General features: G+C 28.5%; 1 protein-coding gene across 5 annotated transcripts; it reads left to right on the plus strand.

Annotated features, from left to right (window-relative positions):
- Window positions 1–657: 657 nt before the first annotated feature.
- Window positions 658–16,242, plus strand: LOC122720591 (epidermal growth factor receptor kinase substrate 8-like). Of its 5 annotated transcripts, none has more exons than XM_043947382.1 (11): window positions 694–783; window positions 869–923; window positions 9,503–9,576; window positions 9,791–10,026; window positions 10,232–10,571; window positions 10,702–11,918; window positions 12,213–12,330; window positions 15,194–15,505; window positions 15,567–15,735; window positions 15,816–15,951; window positions 16,018–16,242. In XM_043947382.1, the coding sequence occupies exons 3-11, from the start codon at window positions 9,531–9,533 to the stop codon at window positions 16,087–16,089; spliced, it is 2,646 nt and encodes an 881-aa protein (XP_043803317.1). In that variant the 5' UTR covers window positions 694–783; window positions 869–923; window positions 9,503–9,530; the 3' UTR covers window positions 16,090–16,242. The 5 variants fall into 5 exon arrangements, with proteins under 5 accessions (XP_043803315.1, XP_043803317.1, XP_043803320.1 ...); XM_043947385.1 differs by having other exon boundaries at window positions 713–783; window positions 889–923; XM_043947383.1 differs by lacking the exons at window positions 694–783; window positions 869–923 and adding exons at window positions 6,892–7,026; window positions 7,300–7,454.
- Window positions 16,243–17,753: the final 1,511 nt, after the last annotated feature.

Consider the following 17,753-nt stretch of genomic DNA (forward strand, 5'->3'; position numbering starts at 1 on the left):
TAATACATTGTTGAAAACAAAAAGATTATTATAAGTTTATATTTTTATTCTATATAGTTTTTAAATTTTTCTTATGTTATAATAGTTTTATTGATATAAATGTTTTTTCCAAGTTAACTTCACATGATTGAATCTATATGTATATACGATATATAATATAATATACGTAATTTCCTTTATTTTTTAATTTATATTTTATTTATTGAAACTTACTTCATTAAATGTATTGAATATGAAAATATATTTGCATATATTTCAAAAATTCATAATAGAAGAAAAAAATTATACTTTACTAATCAATTATAACTAATTTTTAATTTATCATTAGGGAAATTTGTTATTTTTTATTGAATTGTAAATTTATTTCATTTCATAGTTTTTTTTTTTTATAGTTTTGGTAATTATGTTTTGTAATTTTTATTTTTAATTTATTTTATCATAATAATTCAAAATATTAATATTTGTATAAATATATTAATTATTTGTTATAATCAGTCAATTGTATTTCAATTACAATATCTTGTTTAATCATAAGAAATATCTAATTCCGTTAGATCTAACCGCCATATTGTGCAAGTATGATTTGACCAATGAAGAAGTTTGAATCAGGAATGCACCTGGGCAAAACAGGTAAGAAGCAAACAAGCAAAGAGCAATCAGGTAGTCGTTCAGATATTTCCAGTCGAGTATGATCGGCACATAACTCTTTGTCAAAAGCTTCTCCTTCTTCTCTTTCTCTTTCTTTTTCTGTTTTATGTGCATATTGTGAAAATTTGTATATAGGTAAGTAAGAGCAGTGTGAAATTGTTTCGTACGCATTTACGTATCGCGTGAGTTGTGATTTTTTTATACGGATTTGTCTCATAAGGATCTCAAACTCCAAAACAGAGAGTCAACGGATTCGGTGAAACGCTGCTGTCAAGGTATTTATGGAAATGATTTCTTGACTGGAGTCATTGTACCGAGTACACCGACGTGGATTTCTCCCCGCGGAGAATTGTCCGTCGCGGTCACACCTGTTGCTGTATGCTTCAATGATAATCGCACATGAACATATCTATATATGATTTGTGTGGCCTCTGTATGATTCAGATTTAATTTTCAATTAATTTCAAATTTTCATTCTTAAAGAAAATCCTATTAACAATATAATTGAATTTCTTTTAATTAGCACTTATTTATATTTTAATGGACGAAATTAATTTCATGAAAAAAAATTTTCGATCGTTGTACTCGGCAACATATATCTCTGAGAAAGAATTAAATACAATTTTATTTTTATTATTTTTATTATTATATTTTATTTTTATTATTTAATTGTGATTAAATATTTAATTGTAATTAAATAGAAATTTGAAAAATTTTTACCGTAAAATTATACAGATAAATAATATTAATATGAGACAGTAAATTCATCTGAAGTTTTAGTTATTGTGCTTAAAAGAAATATTTATGCAAATGACACTTTGAAGTCACGGTGAATATATAGAATATGATTGCTTCGTAATGTTAAGTACACGAACATTACAAAGGCTAATAAGATTTTGATTCGCTATGTATGATTTTTTTACACAAATATGCATCGTATGCAATCAAATCATATTGAACGCGTTATCACTGTCACGTTCAATCGTGATGATTCATTGTTTTGGCATTGTTTTAATTTTTTTTTTAAATTATTTTTCAATTTAAAATCAAATTTTGAACATTTGATATGTTTTTAATGGATTAATAATTTAATAAAACACTAAATATAATTTTATATAAATTAATATATTTTTTTTTATTTATTAAAATTATAATAGAATCAGATTATGAAAATGAGAAAGAAATAAATTAAATATTTCTTCATTATTTTAAGGAGATTCCTCGTCCATGACATTTTCAATGAAAATGATCTCTCAACTTAAATAAATATATTGTTTATCGCTAATTGATAATGTTTTCAAGTTTTAAAAACAATTGTTTTTAAATTATATTTATGTTAAATATCTTGTCTTATACAAAATTTTTTATCGATCATGTAGCTAATGCAATTGCAGGAGTTATTTCGCAAGCTTCTACGGTTTTCATTCGTGAATAATATGAATATGTAATTTACGTCCTTTTTTATAAATATAAATTCGCTTCAATAGATTAGAGTATATGATTCTAATTATATTTTATATTTATAGAATTAAAAAAAAATATCATATAATTACAAATAATTGAATTATATATGGAAATATTTAAAAAGTATTAAATTTGAAATATTAAGATAATTTTAACCTCTTAATGATACACACGAAACATTGAAAATGTCGATTAATACTGACTATATGGCAATCACCTGTAAATTACACCTACGAAATACCTACGTAGTCCATTATGAGCGTCATGACATAAATTGCAAATATTTACCGTACTGCGTGCATCGATATTGCATTGAATGACCTTCGATACTCTGAGAAAAAGTCGTATTCATATAATCTTTTACAATTCATGAACAACAGAACACACTAAATATTCCAAGAAATACTAATCACATATCAATCTTTTAAAATTAAGCTTTACATAATATTGTTTATGAACATTATTTTTCATTCATAATATAAATAAAATAGATTTATAATTTTCTATTTTTTATAATAAATTTTTTATAATCATCTATGATAATTTATAAATAATCTTTTTTTATAAAAAACAAAAAACATTATATACATATAAAATGAACTTTTATGTGATGTTGCACGCTGAATTCAATGAAATAATGTGGAAGCTATGAATATAATTTTTTTGATCATTATATTTTTACGATACATTATATTATCGATAAGCACCATGTCGCAATTTAATTATCTTCGATTTAGAAGGATAATATAAAATGTTCGAAAGTTATCTAAAAATTCTGATCTCGATAACGCATATAAGAATATCACTTTTAATTGTCATTGAAAATATAGTTTATAATATTTCTTTCATAACAGTGTAGAAAATTTTGATAGTCATTAAATAGCTGAATTAGAATTAGATTTCGATTAATCGAGATTAATCTTTTAGCTATGGATGCAAGTAAGTGAAAAGTTCATTCGCTCAGTCCATTCACTGTAAAACTTGTTCGCGACCGGCGGATCAGTAGGTATGCGAGGCACATTGGCAACTTTCTTTCCACTTTTTCAATACTCGTACCGCAGTACGTCCGCGATATGTTTACTTTCAACAAACATTTATCTATCATGCCTTCACAAATTGGTATTTTTTCAAAAACTTCGATTACTTCCTACTTATTTCGATTCTCGATGAATACGAGATGACGAATTTGGTCCATTGATAGAAATTTTATAAATTTTTTATGAATTTTTTTTCATTAATCTATTGTTAAACTGTGATTAGAATAAAGATAATATTAGGATTATTAAATATTACTATTTAAAGTTTCATTAAATTAATTCAATTTGTTTTAATTTTATAAATTGATCAATGTAACAAATATTTTGTTTTATTGTAGTTAATAGTTAATAGTTAATAATATAAATACTTACATTAAATACATTTTGAATCTTTATTAAAATGTTTTGAAGTTTTTAATATTGTATCATTCATATTTATTATATATATAACAATTATTTTTTTTTATCATTATATATAAAATAATTAAAAAATAATTCTTTAAAGAGATTTTAAACTATATTTATTTTATTATAATATTTCATATTTATTACTTTATTCTTCATTTATAAAAATCCATTCATTTTCTTCTTCCAATAACTTTATATATGTATTCAATCTCTATATATTTTAAAAAAATTATTTAAGAAATTGATAGCAAATATTAAATTAAATATATATTATATATTGACAATAATTTCCATATATACTTTTTCTTTCATTATTCATTCTTAATTATTCAAATCTCACGAAATGATTTTAATTTCTCAAGAAAAGTGAACAACCTTTAGTATGATATTCCATGCACTGGCGAATGAAGGGAATACGAATAAAGTATTTGTTTTTCATGCTATAATAAATTGGGAAGACATGCATTTTATGATATTGCTTATAACTTTACACTAACTATACACTAATATTATATTAACGACAACATAAATTCTTCTCCTTTTTCGTGTGCTCAAACTTTAATTCTAACCTAAAAGACAACGTAAATTGCGTTTGATGTGAAAAGAAGAGAAATATCGTAGTAGAAAACAATGATTTTATAGCTTGAATTTTCCAACTTCCACTCTTTCTTGGTCAATCACGTGACACTGTTCTTATATGGCAATCGTAAATTAATTTCAAACAATTAATTTTATCGCGTCATTTTTATGGAATCGAGTTTTATGGTGCTGACTATACGCCATCGAGAATTCGCCCCACGGTATGCAACCAGAGAGATGCGATTACCTTGTGCGCGCGCACAAGTATGTACTCGAGAAGAAAACGCGAGAATGTCAGACTCCGTCCCTCTCCCATGTCATTTGGACTTCGCACTGCAAATCAGTTTATATCGCGCATGCTCATTTCCAAATCAGATAAATAATATTTTTGCATAATTTTGTTGCATTACAATACAAATTATATATTTGGTTGTGCATTTGATACTTTTTTTGAAAAATGTACAAAAACTTTATAATGTGGGAGTATAAAAGAAGGATGAATAATTTATTCTAATATAGTATCATAATAGATTATAAATATATATATTTATAATATTATTTATAATATATATTTATAATCTATTATGATACTATATTGTTCATTGTATCTAGAATTTTTGAAAACTAGTTTGAAAATTAAATGTTTTATAAATCCTAAATTAAATAGATAATCATTTCATTATTTTTCGTAAATATTTGGTTTATTTAAAAATATATTATATCAATTCGACGAATGATTATAGTAATTATTGTAACAATTATATTAAAAAAATTATTTTTTCAATTATGTATTAGGATGCATTATTATTTATAATAAAAACTTTAGTTGATTTCTATCTAAGTATTCAGTATTCTTTTTTCAAATAAAACTTTTAATATATCTTTTTTCAAAATTATTTTCGATATTTTCATTAGACAATTATCAGATAAGTGTTCCAAACATGGCGTTCACCTAGAATACAACTGCCTTACGGTAGAATTCCATCTTAGACAACGAAGAAGAAGGTATCAGAAGGTTGAATGCCATTTCCGTCAAGTACGGTCAAGGACGTGATTACTTCAGCGCATTCCTGGGATGAATTTTTCTTTCAGGGCGTGTCCACATCCATAAGCAATTATACTTGTATACTTGTCGCAGAATCGTAAATGTCCAAGTCTCATAACATGCTTTTCTTATCTTTTCTTATCCCTTATTCGTATATCAATTGCAATGGCATTCGAATTTTAAAGGAATACCTGATCGGTGAATTTTTGCTTTTTTTCTTGATCGACCACCATTGACACACCCGGAAATTTACATAATTTAATCCACAATCATAGATGGCGATAAGAATTTCCATTTCTATTGCTACGATTCTTAGTAAGACCAACATCAATGGAATCTCGTTGTCTATCTTCAATAATAATAAATGATCGTTAATGTTAAGTAAATTGTAGATAAAACACTTTATTTTCTATTTTTCAGTCCATAAATGCTTGCTTGTTCCATAAATTATTAACACTTTTAATAGGACTCGGGAATTTTATTACGAATTTTATTAAGATTATTAACAATAATCTTTTTTAAAATTATATTTTGGCTCCATATTTTTAATTTTTTATAAATATTTTCATAAAGAATATTATTGGATTATCAAATCTTATTTTCTCGATAAACCGTTAGTTTTATTCTAACTATATCTTTTCTATTCATGTTTGTATTTCGTGCTAAATTACGGTCTTATAGAAAATTTTTTGAATTTTATACAATTATAAATTTTCTTCAACTTAAATTACTTAAATATAGATTAGAATATTCCTTTAAGTTACTTAAGGGACTATTACTATAAAGTACTATTATATTACTATAAAGTACTATTATATTCTTTTAAGTACTATTACAAACTTATTTCCCACGAAGAAGAGTTTTATTATAAAAAACGGGAATAATTCAAAATAAATGGTTTAAAAAAATTTTATATTTTCTTTTAACATATTATATATTAAATTTTACATATTATATATTATATACAATATTCTTCTCTTCTAGCTTATTATTAGTTTTTTCTTCCATGAAAAATTTTCAAGATTTTTATAAAAAGTTCAAATATTCAAGAATTTCAGAATATTTTCTATTGCTAAATATAAAATAGCAGATTTGAATAAAAATCAATAGAAATCTGGAATTCGAAATGTCATCGAGGAACGACCGGATCGTGGTCTCGAAATGCATTGAAATATGTATATACATATATATACACACCTTCAATTCTAAAACTTATAAACGAAACCCACACTCACCTTCCTTCCTTTTCCCTTCCCTTTTCAATGTGATTGCTATTAGGTCGTTGTTACGACACTTTTACATCGCTGTTACGACTCTAAGAAGAACGAATTGCTTCATCGTTTCTATGCTCCGAGGTTCTAAATCGAGCTTATAATCAACTCGAATCATCGATATATCGAATCACCTTGCGCTTGCGCTGCTTCATCGAGCGTTATATTCATATGTGCATATATTCATTGCGATAGCAATAATCATGCGCGAAAAATTGTTCCATGTCTTTAATAAAGATATTTAGGCAAGATAATTAGATTTATCAAATCTCGTCCGTTTAAACATTGAAAAAGATATATGATAAAGAGATTCTAGAAAAAATAGAAACGAAGTATTAAAAAAAGAAATATAAATAAAAGAGATGGAAGAAGGGTCTCGATCTCGAGGAAACCCGACAAACGTTCCCACCGTCGATGATACAATCAATTTTTATCCAGTCACGTATCTCACGTTACGCAACGCCATTAACTGATCGCGATATAATTCTACGACCCAAATCCGTCCACACGTAAAATTATATACGTTTGAAATGAAATTGGACCACTAAACAAAACGCCCTCGTTCTTCAACTAGGTAGGTTTTACATTCATTTTCGGTATTCTTATTTAGATCGCGATTCCGACTATAATTTATAATATGTGAGTATATTCGTTTAATGTTTAAAGTTTAACGAGGTTAAGAATTTCGAAATACGAGTAAAAATTAATAAGCAATTTGAATTGAAAATAATTTATTCGATAAGAATATATGGATGTACGAAAATAATAAAAATAAAAATGGGAGATGAAAATAAATCTTTTTATTTATTTATTTATTTATTTTTTTTTTTTTTTACGTTGTTTGCAGATCTTCAACTTTCAGGAATTAGATAAATAATGTTACACTTGATAGGAATATGTAACAATGCTCTTTTCCGTTATGCGGATTCTCAACATACTTAATCCCAACGACAGGCACGCACAGTGAAAGCATTCACTGAACGGACGACATTTATCCACCCGGTAAGAACCGGGCGCCGTTTCCACATTCAGATTTCGAATATTAATTACCATCTCATTGCTTTTACCATAGTTTCATTACGTTCAAAGAGAGAGAAAAACCGAAAAGATTACCGGGAATATATTTTATATTTGGTACACATATACTGATCGGTCAGCCGTGTCTCAATCCTTCGTTGTTGATCAAAGTGTCTTCTTGTTAAGAAGATTTAACATTTGAAATTGTTGTTTATGACCAAACATCTGAAAATCTGATTAATGAGTAAATTAGAAGTAATTTGATGAATGTTAGAAATTTCTAGAAACAGAAACTATATAACTAAGTCTTTTTAATTTAATAATAATTTTAAACAAATATTATCTTTATTTATTAATTAAACTTTAAAACTATTTTTTATTAATTTTATAAAATTACAGAATCCAAAAAATAAAAATATGATTTTTATTTAAAAAAGGATAAAATATTAATTTATCTATTAATTTACATTAATGTAAGAATTTTGATCTATTTTTCAATATATTTTTAATATATATTATAATATATTATATTTTTTATATTATTTCGATATCTAAAAAAAGATTTTTAAATATATATATATATATATAAAACGATGGAAAATAGTAAGTCGCAATTACACAAGATAGTTCACTATACTAGTCTAGGCATCAGTACGATTCAATGTTCTTACTGATTACCTGGTATAAATCATGCGGTCTAAAACAAGCACGTTTCTCACATGTGGAAAGGCATGTGAGGAATTTATACGCCATCCACATCGTATAACGATTAAATATCTTCTATGATTCTTCTAGTTGCCTTTTAAGAACAACTATCCTATTTTGTCAAATGAATCGTTAAAATATCTCATTATTCAACATTCTGATGCGAATTTTATCGAACGATGCCTTGAAAAGTAAACGTCTCTCTTGTTAGAAAATTTACAACCTAAAAAGAAGGAAATATCCTGTCAGACCTGCATCGATAGGAGCTTTTATACCTGGTTCAAACTTCCTGCTTGTACCCGTATGGATGCGAAACGTTCGCACTCGTGTAACGAGGCGTCAAATCAAATAAATTTCTCTTGGAGCAAATTCAAAATTTCACATTCCTTGCATATAACTATGCAAAAAATAAATCGTTTTTATAATTTCTTTCTTTGCTACTATTATTTTATTTGATTAATAAGGATATAAAAAATATTGTATAACGTATGTTTAGAAAATTAGTACAAGATAATACAAATAACAGAATATAACATAAAAACTTAATAAAATAACGAAATGTTAGGAATGTTGATCAAGAAATAGAAATAGACGCAATAGAATCTTGACTTAAAATTCATTCATATAATTTTCATCATAAAAATTTTTTTGTATATAATTAGAAATCATACATAATTTTACATAATTGGAATATAAAAGGACAAGGAAAAAATTATACACGAAAGGGAAGAGTAATGAAAAGATTTTTTCATTGAATGAAAAATCTTTTTACTTTACTTTATTATCATCTTAATTTTTTCTTGAATTTTTCAATAGATACATATCGATATTTCCATTTTTATGTATATCCCTTGGCGCCACACAATCCGTGAAACGCATTTCTACAAAAGTGTTTGTCAATGAATAATATTTATTAATCCATTGTATCCGCGGGATCTCACCTTCGGACGTTAAGGTTCGATAAATGGAAGGAACGCAAAAGGAATTCTCGACATGTCTGGCGAGCGAATTAGGCTCATTGGAATTTCACTTTGGTTACAAGCAGGCTTTCATGCCGCCAAGTATGGTCCTCATGACCCGGTAGCCGGATACGATACGCGACGTGCGAGTATCGCCCGTCTTCATCATTAAGTTATTAAACCAATACACTTAACGAACTTCTATGATTTTCGTCTTTGTTTCTTAGTGAATTAACTAATAAAAAATTGCGTTAAAAACAGATTTATGATTTTTTAACGCACAAGATATTTTTGCCAAACTTATAAAATTATAATAGAATTGAAATCGTAAAAATTTGTTCAAGTTGAGATGTCTGTTGTTTGTTACAGATAAAGGGTGAACGATTATCTGATCACGATGCCGTATTACAATAGTGGACATAGTCCTTCCACCTATAATAAAGGTAACAATAACACATTATTGAATTTTTTTTTTCATTAATAACAATAGAATGAAATGACAAATAGAATGATTCTTGTTAATAGGTTATCTTAATTATTTATTATAATTTTGCTTTACGTTTTGTATATAGACTTGAATATTCGCAATTTATTATAAAATTAACCAAAACGTTTGGTTGATGATCAGTATTATTAATAAAATAATTAATGTATTAGACGGAGGGTCGAGTGGTCCATCGAGCACATCTGGTGGCCGTGTGAGTAGTTCCGAGCCGACATACATGATGGAGCATTTGGCCACGTTCACGGTCACGAAGGAAACCGGTATTGTTTATCCAGCGGACGGTATGCGGCGACTTTTGCAATTGGAGAAGAGTAACGGCATCTGGAGTCAAAAGATGCAGCTCCGTCTGGAACGGAACTGGGTACTGATTATGGACAATGAGACAGGGGTAAAGATCCTCTTACAAATACATAAGAGAAATTCTGCACAAATTCTTTTTTTTTTTTTCTTTCTATTAAAAAAGAGAAAAGAAACGTAGCTTATGATATTTATAGCGATGAACGATGAAATACGAAGTGGAACATTTGTGAAATTACATTGCGTACAATTTAAGGCAATTTCACTTAATGCATCGTTGATAAATTCGTATGCAGGCCGTCATGGAGCGTTTCCCAGCCTCGTTGATACAGGAACCGACCGCGTTCACGTCGAGGGATCCTATGGAGATGTATAACAACATTCTCGTCTTCACAGTGGCGGATGACAGTGGTTCCGGTCAACGAGCAGAAATGCATATATTCCAGTGTCAAAGTGTCTCGGCACAAGATCTCGTCGAGGATCTGAAGATGCTGCAAATGGGTAAACTGGTACCAGGTGGTTCGCCAAGAGGTCCAAGAGGACGTATTCCACCGCCTCCCACTTTACCACCGCCAGAACCACCCTTAAACGGGGTTAATGTCCGAGAACAAGTATCTGCATTTAGTGCTAACAATGGTATGTCCTTTCGTATTTTTTCTTTTTTTTTTATCCACCTTTTTTTATTTGTAAATAAAATTGAATATTTTATGAAATATAAATCTATAAGATGGAATAATTTAATTTATCTCTGTTTTTCGAAACGTAGCCGATAGTCAAAATGATATATCTCGTGAGGAGAACAATGACGAAGTGTCCTCGACATCTTCCGAAAAATATGAACGCGACGTGACGATCCTGAATCATTGTTTCGATGATATTGAAAAATTTATCGCGCGTCTGCAATATGCGGCGGCCGCTTCTAAAGAATTGGAACGTCGAAGGCGCAATCGAAAGTCGAAGAAAAGAAATCTCGGTGACGGAATGCTGACAATGAGAGCCAAACCACCACCAGAGATGGAATTCATCGATATCTTTCAAAAATTTAAGCTGTCGTTTAATTTGCTGGCTAAGTTGAAGGCTCATATTCACGACCCCAACGCTCCTGAACTAGTGCATTTTCTCTTTACGCCGCTTGCTTTGATCGTGGACGCATCTCACGATACTAATTACGATCCTAACTTGCCAAGCAAAGTTGTATCACCGTTATTGACTAGAGAAGCGGTAAATTTGTTGATTAACTGCGTCACAAGTAAAGAGACGGAGCTTTGGCATTCATTGGGCGATACGTGGTTAATACCACGCGATCAATGGAAAGGTCACGTTCCCCCCTATCACCCTATCTTCATGGATGGTTGGTCCCCTGAGTATCCAATACCAGAAGACAGAGACCACGATCATCTTGCTTCGTTATTGAACGCTGACAAACAGAAGAGGGACGAGCTCCCTGAACAACAGAACGATTCGTATTATAATCATCGAGAAGTTGACGAATCTCATTATAGCAGCGATTATTTAGAGTACGAGAGCAGAGAAGAGCGTGCCGGTAACGAATATTTTGATAGAAATTACGGTACCGGTTCAGAGTTGTATGGTAGAGAAGAAAGAGTCGTCGATCAAACGAGAGCGCATAGCGATATATCCGTAGACTCGATCGAAAGAACACCGAGAACTGCTGGTATGGAAAGAGCTCAGGAAGCTTGGTTAGACGACTTAGTGGCTAGACACGCGAAAATCGTGCAAGTTACTTATCCGAGGACGGCAAACAACGATAAAGAATTGACAGTTGTTAGAGGTGAATACCTAGAGATTCTCGATGATAGCAGGAAATGGTGGAAGGCAAGAAATTCCAGAGGCCAGGTTGCCCATGTGCCACATACTATTGTTACACCTCACAATCCTTCTCATTCTAACGACAACGATGTTTTCAACAATCCTTTGTACACGAGTCGATATCCGAGGCAGGGGCACAGCTATAATTACGAGGTGAGATTCACTGCCTGAATGCCTTCTAGAACCTTCATCTGTCTTAAAGGAAAATAATTATGTAAAGATGATTGCAAAGATTTGGTTGAAGAAACAGTAATTACTGTGAAACTGTGTCATTGACTATAACAATAGTTATTGATTCTGATAATTATTTATGAACTAATAACATTAAATAATTTATTAACTATCTTCTCTGAAATCATCTTCATTAAAATATTATTTTACAATAATAAAAATTATTTAAGGATTATTAAGTATTTTATGGATTATTAATTATATTAATTATTTTAGGATTCTGAAATCGAAAGGACCAGCACAAGTCCAGGACCTGAAGCCACTCATCGAACTCATGCGATTCCACCTCCCGCACCTGCAGATTGGGTGAGAAAAGAAAGACTTGGGAAAAAAGGTGAATTCCGGTATTTTTAAGCTATCTAGTGATTCAGAATTGTTTAGTTTTGTACGTTGCTTGAGGGATCGGAGAGGAATTGAATCAATAGGATAACTTTTAAGTTGTGGTCGCTGATATCAGAAGACAAAATAGATTATTCAATAGACTATTTAAGAAAATGCAGTCAAAATGCTTGAAGTTTTTACAATTCGTGTTTATATGATTGAAACTATTTAAGATATATTTCTTGATGACTTCGATTATGAGATAAAGCATGTTACGAAAATGATCAACGTATATTAGCACCACAGCATTTATTGTGTCTTCAATCCTTGTACGTTTTGTTTTCTAAGCGTTCTTCAATTTTTTTTTTCTTTTTGATGAATACTGTGTTTTTTCTACTTGTATATATTATATAAATATGAAGAAATATGTGAGTAATATCTAGATCGAATCCACCAATAATTATTGCAATAAAGCAAAGTAGAGAAATTATATTTGTTATAAAATGCGTTGGTTTTTCAAGTTCTTCGATCTTATCCAAAGTTTTCTTTTTATAATTTATATTAATGACTTTGATTCAAGAATATTAGGAAGAACTTTAAGAAAAACTCATCGCTATGCATTATATAGATATTAGTTCTTTTTTTCTTTTCTGAAGCCTTTAAACCAATTAACAATAAGGCGGTATCTTATCAAATATAAGTTTGCAATCAAAAATAGAATTGCAACTCAGGAAATAGGATGGAACATATTTTATTATTAAAATCAATGAACAAAATAATTTGATATTTTATGAATAAGTTGCAAATCTTATTCTTTATATTTGTTTAAAACAATCTAACTCATATAACAGTCAATCAGAAGTGTTCGAGTTTATTTTAATATCGTACCTTTTTTTCTTTATAGTGATTATAGGAATGACTATCATACTTTTTATATTTATCGACTAACCAAATCTTAGTATATATATATATATACTTATATATACCTATATATACTTAACAGAAGAAAAAAAACAAAGAATAACATGTATAGTTTTATATTAAAAATATTGTAAAAGCGTGAAGTTAACATATTGAACTGGTAAAAATTATAAATGCAACATTCGTGCGTTTCCGTTGGAGAAATCGTGGTGAAGTCATTGTGTCCGTCCATTATTATCAAATATTCGGCTTCACTATAAGAAAAAGCTTGTCTGTCGAATTAAAGCTGTTGATAAAAATTATATCTTCCTTCGGTAATAACAGAAAATGTTACACGTTGAACGATTCTTATTCATCAACATTGTGATTCATTCTTTTCTTTTTTTATCAATGGCTTTAATCATCGGTACAAAACTCTTTCTCTCGATGCTTTTATTTACGTGACGTTGCATGTGTCTGTATGCATCAGTGTGAATAAGCTTGTACAAATATATTGTGAAACATCGAGGAAGAAGAATCGTTGAATTTTTGCGATTCCCCTTCTATGAATGGTCAGATAAGAAGAATTGAATTCTAGAAACGGCGACATAATACAATTGCATATGATGAGAGAGAGAGAGAGAGAGAAAGAGAGAGAAAGAATATTAGAAAATAACTTAATTTTTATTATCTTTATTGCGAGATGCCGAGAAATCCCGCGACTGTTGATTTATATTATTGAAGAGTGAATACAAACGAGCGATGCGATATTTTCGCATTTTTAAATATAATATAGATAAAGTATGGGACATTATTGCAATTTTACAATCGCAACATTACTCGACTGTATAAATTTTTTCTCGCTTGCCAAAGTTGAGTTACTCTTCAAAATTTTTTTCTAAAATATTATGACAAGTTGTTTTGCTACTACTTTTTTTTTTGATAATACATAATTCAAATGCTTGATTCCAAAAATATATAATTGATTTGAAATAAGTAACTTGACATTGGTTCTTGCACATTTGTCCGTCATAGTTAGTTTTTCAGCGCCGTAATAATTAGAGAAAGAGAGTAAAAAGCACCGAGCGAACTCTGCGTATCGACGAATTCACGTTACTTTTTTATTGTTTTGTGGTATAGATAATCGAGAGCTATAAACAATTACATGCAATTAATGCAAGCATTATCGATTCGTTCTCGAACGACCGGATTATTTATACATAGAAATCAATGATAGAGCTATTCTCGACGATACGATACTAACTAGTCTATCAGGGACTTATTAAAATGAGTTCACAGGAAACATGTTCAACGATGTTTATAAATTGGATCTTCTAAATTCTTCTTCGCACTTTCAGTCTCTTTAGAGTTATTCTTGTAATTGTATTGCGATAATCTACCACCATGCGAGTAATATAAATCGTGAAATTCTTCCACGAGGGACACTTTGCAATTAATAGTAAAAATATGATGCACGATCACGTAATCTATAATTTTATACATACTTCTTGATCGAGCGAAATCTAATTTTTCTTCTTTTTTAACTCTTTTATCTGTTTTGTGTCCATGGAATGGGGATTACGATCCGTCCAATATTTTTGTTGCACTGTAATTTATGTACATCACTTGATTAATAAATATACTCGGTTACAGATTGTATTTGTCTTTATGCATAAGTATACTCGTCCTATTTTAAATATTTAAAATCGTTGGTTGAAGAATAAATTATTGTATTTGTAAATTCGTTAGTGCATTCGTTGCATTTGCTTAAAGTGTGCTTCTTAATGTGATCGTCTATTGAGAAAGTGTTTAGTGATTTTAATCTTCAAAAATGTTGGGGTAAGTTTGTTTAAATAGATGTCTTAATGTCTGTAAAATTAAGCATTTTAATATATACATTTTTGTATATATATATATATTTGCAACATATATAACATCGATTATTAATAATATTGTCAATATTAATTATATTGCAGATGAATCTAACGAAGAAACGACGTCTATCGGTAGTAACAAAGTAATATTTGCAATTAAACCTAACATCAATGAAAAAATATCATCCATCAATGAAGATCAGAAATCAAAATCCAATGAAATGACAGAGGTAGTTGAAATTCACGCACCACCTCCGGACGTACGTGAAGAAATCGCGAAGGAAATGTCGTCATCATTAATATCAACAATTACTCCACCACCACCTCCACCGCCTCCTTTAGAAAGTCAGATATCTGTTTCTTCGAATAATTCATGCAAATCAGCTACATTGAAGAGTAATCATACAATTAGCGGTAATATACACTTTTATAATGCCCAAAGTTGTTTGATGCATGATGTATTGTTTTTTTTTAGGGCTGAAAACCGAGAAACAAGTGCAAGAGGAACTGAAACAAGTATTAATGATATTTCGTGAGAAGAAAGAGTATTATGGCAAGAGTATAGATCGTGAGCCTGTCTTGGATCAATATTCCACTCCTAGAGAAGTGCAAAAATGGCTTACATTTAAAGGATATTCAGAAAAGTATTTCTTAAATTCAAAAAAAAAAAAATTTAATTTGAAAATTTTTAAATTTAAATTTAATAATTAAATTTGTTTTTCAGAATTTGTAAACAATTAAGAGACATGGCTGGTTCAGAAGTATTTGATTTAACAAAAAGACAATTGGAACAATATTGTGGTATCGCGGAAGGTGCCAAACTTTTCAATCAAATTTTATTAGCACGAAATGAAAATAAGGTAAATAACAAAATTGAAATATTTTAAGCATAGAATTTTAATTTTCTTATCTTTTCTTATTTATAGACGAAGAGTTCTCGAACATCGGAATTGAAACAAATATTAGAAAAAGCTAGACACAAAGTTGAGGAACAATGAAGCATTTTCTATCAAATACTCTATAAATATATAATAAAAATTATACATATCTTTCAAGTGTATGTATTAACAAACATATACATCAAGAAATTTAATATCAAATTGCATTTATTATCGAATAATAATCATATTATGATACTATTTTCCTTTATGAAACTCTGTGATTAGTTTGTAAATTAAGAGCAATATATTTAACACTATATCTACTATATTTATAGATAAATATATTTACAAACTAAATACTTAAATGAGATTTTTCAATTATTATTTTTTTTTATATAATAATATATTATAAAAATATATATTATAAATATTTCTGTTATAATAGCAATAAGAGAATGCGTTTTAAATATTGTGAAAAATACTTATTACTAAATAACGAAGTGATATTTTCATAAAAGTCATTAATAGAAAATCAAAAATATTCATTTAATATTGATGTCAAATTTTTATTTCAAGCGATCACATACATTGTAACAGACATAAATAGGTACTCTAGCTGTATCATTTATTATATTGATAAACTATACATTTCTTTCGAATACTCGACTCGAAGTCACACAATTGTGAACACATTGATAATTATATTTTTATAGAGATAAATCTGTTGTAAAGCCCTTGCATATTTATCATTTAAATAATTCTCATACAAAACTTTTATATTGGTAAATGGAATACAACGATACACGTATTGAATACCGTAATATAAAATCTTTAATACAACGAATGTAACATGCACAATAACAATGTTAAGTCTTAATAAATGTTAATAGTCTAAAAACTGTAAAAACAAATGGAGACAACACTTTTCCATTAAACCATATAATAATTGAACAAGGTCAAATCTCAATCGTTTCTCAATTAATCAGGTTTCAAGCAGTCTTATATAATCACATATATTCAATTATGTAATTATTACTAGAAAACAACAATATATCTTGAGAAAAAGCTTCATAATAGAATTGTTTTTAATAAAATAATTATAAATTATTTCAAAATATATGAACTGTGTTGCTTTCTATGATTCTTAATAACTTATTGTAACTGATTCTATGCATGTGTAGAAACTTTTAGAAATGTTTCAATATAAAATCTACATTAAAAAACTCTTAGACATATTTTTCTAAATGCGATCTAAAAATGTCTCGTTCTAAAAATGTATCACGACAGTTATTCGCGACAATTTTGCAATTATAACTTACGATGGTAACCAAAGTTTTTGGTCGTTTACGAGTAGCTCAGACAAGCCTTATAATTATAAAATTTCAAATTCATTCATTTTACACAATAATAATTACGTAATAAATATTTATTATGCGATAATTACTGTTTAGTATCATTTATTCTTAACATTATTATTATTATTAAGATTATTATCATTAATTTTACTTTCGTAGACGCATGTGTCTTAAGGATTTAATAAAATCAACAATAGATATTTTTTCAATGACAAAATTAAAAAAAAAGATTAATAATTTTCATTTCAACACGTTAAAAATCGGAATGTAGGGTTCATGCTATTAAGGAAGTAAAAAAAATTTTTTTGTTCACACAATATAAGACTTGAATAATTAAATTAAATAATACTCAATGAAATTTCCACATGAAATTTTATAAATTTTGAAAATCATAAGCAAACAAGTATGCATTCTTATCAAATACAT

Source organism: Apis laboriosa, unplaced genomic scaffold (genome assembly GCF_014066325.1).
Source record: "Apis laboriosa isolate Shangri-la unplaced genomic scaffold, ASM1406632v1 scaffold12_cov154, whole genome shotgun sequence".
Lineage (NCBI taxonomy): Eukaryota > Metazoa > Arthropoda > Insecta > Hymenoptera > Apidae > Apis > Apis laboriosa.

Excerpts from the sequence above, each read along its gene's own strand:
- LOC122720591 (XM_043947380.1), top strand. The coding sequence starts at position 9,531 with ATGCCGTATTACAATAGTGGACATAGTCCTTCCACCTATAATAAAG. Across the intron at positions 10,027-10,231 it reads TTATGGACAATGAGACAGGG|GCCGTCATGGAGCGTTTCCC; the intron begins GTAAAGATCCTC and ends ATTCGTATGCAG. Across the intron at positions 11,919-12,212 it reads GGCACAGCTATAATTACGAG|GATTCTGAAATCGAAAGGAC; the intron begins GTGAGATTCACT and ends TAATTATTTTAG.